This window comes from Eptatretus burgeri, chromosome 13 (assembly GCF_056783735.1).
Source record: "Eptatretus burgeri isolate ZD-2024b chromosome 13, Ebu_testis_v1, whole genome shotgun sequence".
Lineage (NCBI taxonomy): Eukaryota > Metazoa > Chordata > Myxini > Myxiniformes > Myxinidae > Eptatretus > Eptatretus burgeri.
This window is the reverse complement of record NC_140973.1, coordinates 6952400-6964415: the sequence shown is the minus strand read 5'-3', so window position 1 is coordinate 6964415 and position 12016 is coordinate 6952400. Positions and strand designations below refer to the sequence as shown.

At 41.8% G+C, this 12016-nt stretch overlaps 1 protein-coding gene across 2 annotated transcripts in view; it reads left to right on the top strand.

Moving 5' to 3' along the window:
- Positions 1-12016, top strand: part of LOC147013765 (colipase-like) — a 15836-nt gene extending 3820 nt beyond the window's left edge. Inside the window, exons 2-4 of one of the 2 annotated variants that reach the window (XM_085850959.1) lie at positions 5594-5635; positions 6580-6702; positions 11842-12016. In XM_085850959.1, the coding sequence (XP_085707085.1) occupies positions 5594-5635; positions 6580-6702; positions 11842-11961 (285 nt within the window). In that variant the 3' untranslated portion in view covers positions 11962-12016. The remainder of the gene's footprint in view (positions 1-5593; positions 5636-6579; positions 6703-11841) is intronic. The other variant, XM_085850960.1, reaches the window with a different exon arrangement.

The following is a 12016-nucleotide window of genomic DNA, read 5'->3' as shown; positions in this document are numbered from 1 at the left end:
TTACACTTTTATAACCCAAGCCAGTTTCCTGGTCCAAATCCTGACAAACCACTATTAAAGTGGTCACGCCGATCCACCGGTTTGGATGCTGGGACCAGGGTTGAGGGCCTGTTTAGGCCACTCTCCCATACGTCAGTGAACATCTGAGCCAGTCGAGCGACATGCTGGTACTTCCCTCATGCCCGGCACTGATTGGCCGCACAAGTGGTTTTGACGCGGCTTACATTTCGTACGGGTCGCTTGTCGTCCCCGAACCCCATCCGTCCTTTAACGGATGATTAAGAGCCACCGTGGATTGAAACAATGAGATTAGGGCATCTCAAATCAATTCACACAGACCAAGTTGGTTTGCAAGGTGCATGAACAATAGAAGAGGGATAACAAAAGAAGCAATGACAACACAATTACTATTGAACTATTATCCTGTGCACCACACAGTCCCAGGTCTTGTACGATCAATCGGTCCTTAATTATCTTATCTTAAGGGCTCAGCCACACCACGAGAAAGTAATGACCAGGGAGTCGGTTCATGTTCTTCCCTGATTTCATCTGATTGTCATCTGCTCCCATTTAGTGAGAACAATCTCTTTTTTCCAACGAGATTCTGCACAGGACCAGTCATCAATTCTTGACCTCGACCTCCAAGCCTTTCGTTCCTTATCAAATGCTCTGTAAACCACTCGCGTAGCCGCTCGGCAAGTGGAGCAAGCGATTTCGAGAGGTGGTTCATCATGTTAGCAAAAATGGCCGCCGTTGTCACATTCAAAAGGACAATACATTCTACAAACATTGAAATCTTCAGAAGCATACCCCTGTTATGTAAACTCATAATATTATTGAAACGTGCATTTCATACTTTTTATTGTTACTTCTACTTTCATCGTAATTCTTCTGGATGTACAAACATTCAGAACCCCAGCCCTCCCAAAATGCACAATGGTGGGGTTCATAGATCAGCTGAACAGGGGGCTCCTCATTCTGACTCCACATTTATTTATCTCTCTCTTTCTCTTTCTCTTTCTCTTTCTCTTTCTCTTTCTCTTTCTCTTTCTCTTTCTCTTTCTCTTTCTCTTTCTCTTTCTCTTTCTCTTTCTCTTTCTCTTTCTTTTTTTCTTTCTCTTTCTCTTTTTCTTTTTTTTTCTCTTTCTCTTTTTTTTTCTCTTTCTCTTTCTCTTTCTCTTTCTCTTTCTCTTTCTCTTTCTCTTTCTCTTTCTCTCTTTCTCTTTCTCTTTCTCTTTCTCTTTCTCTTTCTCTTTCTCTTTCTCTCGTAGTCTCTCCTAGTCTCGTAGTCTCTCCTAGTCTCGTAGTCTCTCCTAGTCTCGTAGTCTCTCCTAGTCTCGTAGTCTCTCCTAGTCTCGTAGTCTCTCCTAGTCTCGTAGTCTCGTAGTCTCTTTCTCGTAGTCTTGTAGTCTCTCTTTCTCGTAGTCTCGTAGTCTCTCTTTCTATCGTAGTCTCTCTTTCTCTCGTAGTCTCTCTTTCTCTCGTAGTCTCTCTTTCTCTCGTAGTCTCTCTTTCTCGTAGTGTCTCGTAGTCTCGTAGTCTCGTAGTGTCTCGTAGTCTCGTAGTCTCTCTTTCTCGTAGTCTCGTAGTCTCTCTTTCTCGTAGTCTCGTAGTCTCTCTTTCTCGTAGTCTCGTAGTCTCTCTTTCTCGTAGTCTCGTAGTCTCTCTTTCTATCGTAGTCTCTCTTTCTATCGTAGTCTCTCTTTCTATCGTAGTCTCTCTTTCTATCGTAGTCTCTCTTTCTCTCGTAGTCTCGTAGTCTCTCTTTCTCGTAGTCTCGTAGTCTCTCTTTCTCGTAGTCTCGTAGTCTCTCGTAGTCTCGTAGTCTCGTAGTCTCTCTTTCTCGTAGTCTCGTAGTCTCGTAGTCTCTCTTTCTCGTAGTCTCGTAGTCTCGTAGTCTCTCTTTCTCGTAGTCTCGTAGTCTCTCTTTCTCGTAGTCTCGTAGTCTCTCTTTCTCGTAGTCTCGTAGTCTCTCTTTCTCGTAGTCTCGTAGTCTCTCTTTCTCGTAGTCTCGTAGTCTCTCTTTCTCGTAGTCTCTCGTAGTCTCTCGTAGTCTCTCGTAGTCTCGTAGTCTCTCGTAGAATCTCGTAGTCTCGTAGTCTCTCGTAGAATCTCGTAGTCTCTCGTAGTCTCTCGTAGTCTCGTAGTCTCTCATAGTCTCTCGTAGTCTCTCATAGTCTCTCGTAGTCTCGTAGTCTCTCTTTCTCGTAGTCTCGTAGTCTCTCTTTCTCGTAGTCTCGTAGTCTCTCTTTCTCGTAGTCTCTCTTTCTCATAGTCTCTCTTTCTCTTGTAGTCTCTCTTTCTCTCGTAGTCTCTCTTTCTCGTAGTCTCGTAGTCTCTCTTTCTCGTAGTCTCGTAGTCTCTCTTTCTCGTAGTCTCGTAGTCTCTCTTTCTCGTAGTCTCGTAGTCTCTCTTTCTCGTAGTCTCGTAGTCTCTCTTTCTCGTAGTCTCGTAGTCTCTCTTTCTCGTAGTCTCGTAGTCTCTCTTTCTCGTAGTCTCGTAGTCTCTCTTTCTCGTAGTCTCGTAGTCTCTCTTTCTCGTAGTCTCGTAGTCTCTCTTTCTCGTAGTCTCGTAGTCTCTCTTTCTCTCGTAGTCTCGTAGTCTCTCTTTCTCTCGTAGTCTCTCTTTCTCGTAGTCTCTCTTTCTCGTAGTCTCTCTTTCTCTCGTAGTCTCTCTTTCTCTCGTAGTCTCTCTTTCTCTCGTAGTCTCTCTTTCTCTCGTAGTCTCTCTTTCTCTCGTAGTCTCTCTTTCTCTCGTAGTCTCTCTTTCTCTCGTAGTCTCTCTTTCTCTCGTAGTCTCTCTTTCTCGTAGTCTCTCTTTCTCGTAGTCTCTCTTTCTCGTAGTCTCTCTTTCTCTCTTTCTCGTAGTCTCGTAGTCTCTCTTTCTCGTAGTCTCGTAGTCTCTCTTTCTCGTAGTCTCGTAGTCTCTCTTTCTCGTAGTCTCGTAGTCTCGTAGTCTCTGTTTCTCGTAGTCTCGTAGTCTCTCTTTCTCGTAGTCTCGTAGTCTCTCTTTCTCGTAGTCTCGTAGTCTCTCTTTCTCGTAGTCTCATAGTCTCTCTTTCTCGTAGTCTCGTAGTCTCTCTTTCTCGTAGTCTCGTAGTCTCTCTTTCTCTCTTTCTCGTAGTCTCTCTTTCTCTCTTTCTCGTAGTCTCTCTTTCTCGTAGTCTCTCTTTCTCGTAGTCTCTCTTTCTCGTAGTCTCTCTTTCTCGTAGTCTCTCTTTCTCGTAGTCTCGTAGTCTCTCTTTCTCGTAGTCTCATAGTCTCTCTTTCTCGTAGTCTCGTAGTCTCTCTTTCTCTCTTTCTCGTAGTCTCTCTTTCTCTCTTTCTCGTAGTCTCTCTTTCTCGTAGTCTCTCTTTCTCGTAGTCTCTCTTTCTCGTAGTCTCTCTTTCTCGTAGTCTCTCTTTCTCGTAGTCTCGTAGTCTCTCTTTCTCGTAGTCTCGTAGTCTCTCTTTCTCGTAGTCTCGTAGTCTCTCTTTCTCGTAGTCTCGTAGTCTCTCTTTCTCGTAGTCTCGTAGTCTCTCTTTCTCGTAGTCTCGTAGTCTCTCTTTCTCGTAGTCTCGTAGTCTCTCTTTCTCGTAGTCTCGTAGTCTCTCTTTCTCGTAGTCTCGTACTCTCTCTTTCTCGTAGTCTCGTAGTCTCTCTTTCTCTCTTTCTCGTAGTCTCTCTTTCTCGTAGTCTCTCTTTCTCGTAGTCTCTCTTTCTCGTAGTCTCTCTTTCTCGTAGTCTCTCTTTCTCGTAGTCTCTCTTTCTCGTAGTCTCTCTTTCTCTCTTTCTCTCTTTCTCTCTTTCTCGTAGTCTCTAGCCACTGCTAACACAATCAATTTGGGGAAATTGTCACAAGAGGATTGAGTGAAAATGATGGTCCGTACAGCATTTTTTAGAGTACAGTACCACAATGGCATTGTTTCGATGGAGACCGCCAGATTAAGCGGTGCCGAGCTCTCCGTTCTGTTTGGGTGCTTGCTTGAGCGCTTTGAATCAAGTAAGTCACTTGGCAAGCCATATTAAGCTGTTTGCTAACGGAACACACCCCTAAAGGGTTACCAGCTATCAACACAGAGGTTTTCATACATCATTTTTAATCAACAAGTTGAAAATTTGTTGAGTGGTTTGGTTGGCCAACTTGCACCTTTTTATCATCGTATATCTATAAGCAGATATTCCTATCATATTTCCGTGTTTCCATTTTAGCGATATCTTTTGAAACCTATAACCCCCCAAACATGTGGTGCTTTACTGTACACATGTGGCAGCGGGTCTGGTGTATCGGGTCTGGTGGAGGGGGTCTGGTTGCGCGGGTCTGATGGAGCGGGTCTGGTGCAGCGGGTCTGGTGGAGCGGGTCTGGTTGAGCGGGTCTGGTGGAGGGGGTCTGGTGCAGCGGGTCTGGTGGAGGGGTGTGGTGCAGCAGATCTGGTGCAGCACGTCTGGTGGAGTGGGTCTGGTGGAGGGGTCTGGTTGAGCGGTTCTGGTGGAGGGGTCTGATGCAGCGGGTCTGGTGGAGGGGTCTGGTTGCGTGGTTCTGGTGGAGGGGTCTGGTTGCGCAGTTCTGGTGCAGCGGGTCTGGTGGAGGGGCCTGGTGCAGCGGGTCTGGTGGAGCAGGTCTGGTTGCACGGTTCTGGTGGAGGGGTCTGGTGCAGCTGGTCTGGTGGAGGGGGGTCTGGTGGAGGGGTCTGGTGCAGCGGTCTGGTTGCACGGTTCTGGTGGAGCAGGTCTGGTGCAGCGGGTCTAGTGGAGGGGGCTGGTGGAGGGGTCTGATGCAGCGGGTCTAGTGCAGCGGGTCGGGAGGGGTCTGGTGGAGGGGGTCTTGTGGAGGAGGTCTGGTGGAGGGGTTTTGTGGAGCGGGTCTGGTGGAGGGGTCTGGTTGCACGGTTCTGGTAGAGCAGGTCTGGTTGCGTGTTTCTGGTGGAGGGGGTCTGGTGGAGCGGGTCTGGTGGAGCAGGTCTGGTGGAGCAGGTCTGGTAGAACGAGTCTGAACGCAACCCTTTATTCCCTCCTCCACCAAAGGTGAATAGAGGTTATATTTTCGCCACAGTCTGTCTGTGAGCAGGATATCTCAAAAAATTGTGGTCTGATTCGGACAAAACTTAGTGGACAGGTTAGGTGTGTCCGTGTGTGACCACGACGAGTTGATTCAATTTTGGTGAAGATCCGGAGCCGGATACACGAATTTTTTTAAGTGATTCTTCATAATTGAGAGATCGGACCAAAAACGACATATAGCGCATATAAGCAAACTGACTTATTATAACCGGCCAATTTTAATTGTTCCATTGAAGTAATTATTTTTTAGAACAAAAAAATACAATTTTTTTCTCAATTCTTAAAATACAGCGCATAGTTTTATCAAAAAACGGTGGTTGGAGACTAAATTGATCTGACGTTTTGTTAAAGGGGGGGGGGGATTCTTCATCGTGAGATCAAGTGCGTGTGAGTGTTATCTCTGCTTTTGCTCATCATGGTAAAATGTGCGTACAGTACTGTATTTCATTTATCACTCATTTTGGACACTCCAATGGTGAGTGTCATTTAAAAAATTTGATGTGATGGGAGATTAGATCTGGCGATGACGTCACAGCAGACATATTTTTGCAGGGTTCCAGCAACTCAAACTCTTCCGCTCCAACATTTCCACTGGTAAGGAGAATTATTGTTTATGTACAAATTTTGTTTTATTTTGTTTTATTTTTCAAGTACTATCAGAGGTACCCGGCACTGCCTGGTGGTGTTCTATTCCTGTTGGCATTTTTAAGAAATCTAACTTCTTTTTTATTTATTTTTGCCTAAAACACTCCCCGGCACTCATTGATGAAGATCTGTTTGGCCATCTCTAAGAAAAATGGCGACGCACACAGATGGACAAATATCTCTCTTATAGTACAGAAGTATAAACATGACTTTGTCTCTGGCTCATCCTGCTTGCCTGGACAGTTTCATCTGGTGGCATTGAATTAATCTTGTTCAAGATAGAGATTGGTCGCGGTGTTGCACCGCTCGAGTTCCCGGCATCATGTGAGATGAGGTTGCTCGGCCAAAGGTAAGATCTGTCCTATGATTGTCGTCCGCTCGTCATTCGTCCGGCACAGAGATCCCAATCCGCAAAGTGACGCGGCTTTGGATGCAAGGATCCAGGGGGTGGTGAGGAGGGTTCTCTGAGATGGGAGACGGACGGAGTCGCTCAGCGAGTCACTGGATTCAAACCAGGCATTCAGGTTGGACCGGCTGACCGTTACTATAAATTTCATCAACAGGAATAAATTCCTGCGTGGAGCAAGTGTGAAAAAATTCCGATCAACCCAAGACTCAAACCCAAGGACCTCATCGTTTATGCACTGACAGCCCACTGAACTATTGAGTCTTCAGGATATCCTCAGAAATTTCTCACATAAACACTGCAATCCTATTTTCATTCACAGGTATGGTAAAGCTTGTCGAATTGTCGGGATGGGAATGCCATGTCGGTGTATTTCAGCCAAGTTGAATTTCCTTGATCGGGTTTGCCTTGTGTTTCCTTGCTAAGGCATCCTTCATTGTAACATTACTGCCATATTTTCTTAACAACCCATGTTCCTTTCATTCAGGATACCGATGAGATCTGTTTGGAAGGTGACCAATGCAAGAGTGGCTGCTGTCAGAAACACGGAACACTAAACATCAATCGATGTTCACCACTTTCTTCTGACAACCACCCATGCCAAAAAGATGTGAGTGGCGGCAGAACTGGCAGGTCCCTAGATTCAACACACAATCTCCTGTCTTTCAAACTCTGTTTGGTCTCAAGGGTGAATATTTTTTTATAAAGCTATCACATGCTGACTTCCCAAGACTGTAAAACATCAGGTAAATTAATTCAATTTATTTTTATTTTTCAAGGACCATATGAGCGCCGAAGGTCATGCAATGGTTATTCATATCTCACAAAATGTGCGTCGGTCTTTGAATAAGTCATAAAGTATAATTTTATCTTGTTGAATTGATTATTTACTTTATTGTGAATATGTTTGCTTTTGGAGTTTATTTCTGATGAACACGAAAGCGTGCTCCTTTTTGCAGAACCTTGTTGGACGGGTCATTCTGAAACTTAAAAAAAAATCATCAATTTCCCCCAGCTTTTTCCATTTTGCCTTTATTTTTGCACTGATGACGTCAGTACTAGTAACCAATCTGTAAAAGGCCAGGTACTACGCAACAGGTTACATTTTTTTGTTGATTTGTGTCGCATTGCTATAATCACAATCATTACCTCCACCACTGAAAGTCATGTTTTCACCCGTCCATCTGTCTGTTTGTTTGTCTGTGAGCAGATGATCTCATAAAGTTATGGATGGATTCGGATTAAAGTTGGTGGAAAGCTTAGATGTGTGACAGGGACAAATTGATTAGATTTTGGGGAAGATTTGAATACGAAAATTATTTTAGTGATTTTTCACCATTGAGAGATGAGGCCAAAATGATATAAAGCACAATATCTCAAAAATTTTTGGACGGATTCGAACAAACCTTGGTGGACAGGTTATACTCTCCTAAAATGACAAAAGGTGAGTAGCGTAGCTTGAACCTGGAATTTCTCAGAACAAGAGAGTGAGCTATCAACATTCAGTGAAGATATACTGGTCGGAGAAGACATAAAACATCATTGATTCATCGGGTGGTTTTGTTGAACTCCACCATGGGAATTTTATCCTGCAGCGATTGTCTTGCTATCTTGGAATGCTGATTTATGCACTCCCACTCTGTCTCTCAAGCATAAAGACACTGGACAGGCATAACACACATCTTAGATTCTTACTTAAAATAATTATAGACAATCAAGGAATTGTTGGTGCTTGTTGGTGGACATGTTATATTTAAGGTAAGATGTGCATAATTTAATGTATTATCATTTAATAGAATTTGTGATGGGAGTTGTAATGATGTGATAATACATTAAATCCTCCAATGAGTAAAGTTTGATGAGTGATGTTGCATTGATGGGTTGACTGTCTGGACGCAACTGAGGTTGTGGATCTACTGATGTGGATCCATGACCAAGGCTGTGGATCCGCCGTTTGGAGAGGTTCTGAGCTGAAAGGATCGAAACCTTGAGGAAGAACGATGAACGGTGCCCAGCTGATGATCCGTGCGGTCGGAAAAGTGTGTGTGTGTGTGTGTGTGTGTGTGTGTGTGTGTGTGTGTGTGTGTGTGTGTGTGTGTGTGTGTGTGTGTGTGTGTGTGTGTGTGTGTGTGTGTGTGTGTGTGTGTGTGTGTGTGTGTGTGTGTCATATTCCAACTGAGGTTCCATCCCAGGGTGTTGGCAATAACTCTCCTACGGGTCATTCCGTGCCAACTCACCAAAATTTCAAAAACCTCCCCAGGTCACCTCCTCAGATTTTGTTGGAAAAATCCTTAAATGTAGATCTATATGGCTATAATAGATGCACAATGTTGATGTGCAAAAGATTAGCTTTCAATTTCTCATAGTTTAAAAAATATCTATCTCTAGAGACCTTTGAAATTTTGCCCTAAAAATGCCAAATGTGAAAAACGCATTTTTTTTCAACTTCAGGGGCTTATAATTTTATAATGGACTCCTCTACAAAGTTAATATTGCAAATATTTACTAATTGGCATCCAAATTTTTCAATTATGGCATCAGATAGCCTCTGGGATGCATATTTCTCACTCTATAGTCTATAGGAAGCTAAAAATTGCTTTTGAGCCAAAACAAGCTAAAATAAGGTGAAACTACAGTCGTCCTGAAAATATGGAACAACTTAGAATTTTTTCCTCATAACACAGTTATTATAGGGTCATTATCTATCCATAGATACATTTTTGTTGGGATAATACAGTTCGGTGATGAATTATAAAAGTTTTACCATAAGCCCTTGCCTCCGAGGGCTCTAAAATGGACCAATTTTGTCCCCTGGTTTGACCATGTGGCTCGGGGTTTAGGATCTTAATTTTTTTTCTAAAGATTGCCTCATATAAGATGTGTCTATTGACCGAATAATTTTATCTAACGCCCATGGCTTCATATTAAAATAAAATTTTTATTTACATGCACTTATTTTTTATAATTATTCACTTTTTTTCATATTCATGAGCTTATAAATCTGAAACTGAACACTCTAGCAAAGTGATACTGCAGATATTTATAAACTGGCACATGAAATTTAAGGATCTGTTATCAGAATGCCTGATAAATGCATATGTTTCTATCTGTAAGAAGTTGAAAATGCCACTTTGACCAAAAATGGTGAATATACAGGGGGCATTAACTGAGGTTATGTAACAACTTAGATTATTCTTCTCATAAAATAAGTCATAAGTACATTTTTTTTTATTCAAAAATAAATTCTTGTAATGATAATCCAAACATATGCTTGGGTTTTAATTTTAAAAAAACATGTCCTACAGTTCTCTATTTGAAGTCATTAGTTATGACATACACCATGACATGGAGTAATGTGATGGGATTGGAGGAACTGTGAAGCGCCTTGTGCAAGGGTAAGTTTGCAGGCCACTCAACAGAATCAGATTCTGACAGCTGAAGAGATGTTCCAGTGGGCAGAGAAGAATATAGGAGGGATCAAATTCTTCTTTGTGACATCACAAGAAATCCAACAAAATGCAATGGAGTATGACCTTGAGAAGCGCTTCAGAGCAGCAACAACCATTGCTGGTACACGGTCACACCATGGTTTCCTGCCAATCTCCTCAACATGTCTGGAGATGAGAAGGGTTTCTTCTGATGCTGTATCATCAACAGTATGCACAGGACCGGAAACCACACAAGCTCATCTGTCCCAGTTATTAGTCCCAACCCTCACTGAACTGGATGTATACCAGGCTGGGAAATATATTGCTTGTGTTTATGACAGAAAATGGTACATTGGGAACATTGTCACAAGAAATGATGATGAGAATGATGTGTTTGTCAACTTCATCAAGCAAGGAAGGGGTAACACATTCTCATGGCCTCCAGAAAAAAGAAAGATCAATGCTGGGTGCCATTACTCGACATTCTTTGTGTGGTTGAGGCCCCTGACATAAAATCTGGTGGACGTCAGTACCAACTGTCACAGCATGACTTTAAGCATGTTCAAGACCTGTTTTCTAAGATGTAAAATCCTGTGCCTCTGAGTGCTAGATAATCATGATAATGAATGTCATGAAAGGTCATTAAAGAGTTTTATAAGGTATAAAAATTACTAATATTCATTGTCTGTATATCTGTAAATAAAAAAGCTGCTACTCAACTAATCAAATTTGTTCTAATTTATAATTTGCAATCACTTATGAAAGTAATCATGAGCATGTATTTATGAATAAATAACATCCTTATCACCAATGTCTAATAAGAAGCATAATTTAGCCTCATGCGTACCCCTGCAAGTTCACCTTGTTTTGTACCAAGTGAGCCAAATTGCCATATTTGGCTTCTTAAAACTAGGAGTATGTGCTTTCTGGACACATTCTGAAATTTTGTATTCCAGTTTATAAAATTCTGCAGTAACTCTTTCCTGGATAGTTCCATCTAAGATTTATAAACTTCTGAATGTGAAAAAAGTGAATAATTATATTAAAAAAAAACGTGCATGTAAATAAAAATTTATTTTACTATGAAGCCATTGGCGTTAGATAAAATTATTCGGTCAGTGAACATCTTATATGAGGCAATCTTTAGAAGAAAAAAAATGAAGATCCTAAACCCCTAGCCACATGGTCAAACCAGGGGACAAAATTGGTCCATTTTCGAGCCCTCGGAGGCAAGGACTTATGTTAAAACTTTTATAATTCATCACCTAACTGTATTATCCCAGCAAAAATGTATCTATGGATAGATAATGACCCTATAATCACTGTGTTATGACGAAAAAATTCTAAGTTATTCCATATTTTCAGGAGGGCTCCTATAGTTTCACCATATTTTAGCTCGTTTTGGCCAAAAAGCCATTTTTAGCTTCCTATAGAGTGAGAAATATGCATCCCAGAGGCTATCTGATGCCATAATTGAAAAATTTGGATGCCAATTAGTAAATATTTGCAATATTAACTTTCTAGAGGAGTCCGTTATAAAATTATCAGCCACTGAAGTTGGAAAAAAATGCGTTTTTCACATTTGCCATTTTTAGGGCCAAATTTCAAAGATCTCTCAAGATAGATATTTTTTAAAACTATGATGAATTGAAAGCTAATCTTTTGCATGGTGGGTAGAGTCATATCGATCTACATTTAATAATTTTTCCACCAAAATCTGAGGAGGTGACCTGGGGACCCCTTGGCAGAATTGGCACAGAATGACCCTTAAATATGTACATCTTCTTTCATGTAACATGCGGTGATGTCCGTCTCTTCAGGCTCCTATATGTCCCATATCATTGTTTCATCATCATAACCAAACTTGTTTGGAATAATTAATAACGTCTTGAAGTTGTGCTTACAATATCGAAACTTATTTACTCCTTATATTTTGTTTGGTCCAATTGAAAGTAGACTTTTGTCAAAGCGTCCCCCCCCCCATGCATGATGACGTCATGGCATTCCGATCATCACCTGACAAACTGTCACCTGATAGTCACATAGTCACATCCATTTGTTTGGTTCATCACAGGATTTGTTGTTACTTTATGATCTCCCCATCCCGTCCCATCACCCATCCTTTACAGGTACATCCACCGGTGTGGAATATCTTGTAGGTTTTGCTCTTTATCTGATAATCGCAACATGTTAAAGTGAGAGAGTTAACACGAGTAACATATCTTGTCGATGACACTAGATTATTAGAAATAATTCTAATAATTCTAATTCTAATAATTATTATAAATGTAATGACATCTGTATGCCCGTGCACTTTACAGGGTTTGTGGGACACGTACGATGAGTGTCCTTGCGACCTCGGCCTTTCATGCCGTATGACGAACTCCGACTCGAACATCGGCATCTGCTACGATCCCAACGATCCTGATGAAACAGGCTGAGGAAGGATCTTTCTTTATTCGATAAAAAATCAATAAAAACCTCCCGTGCAACAGA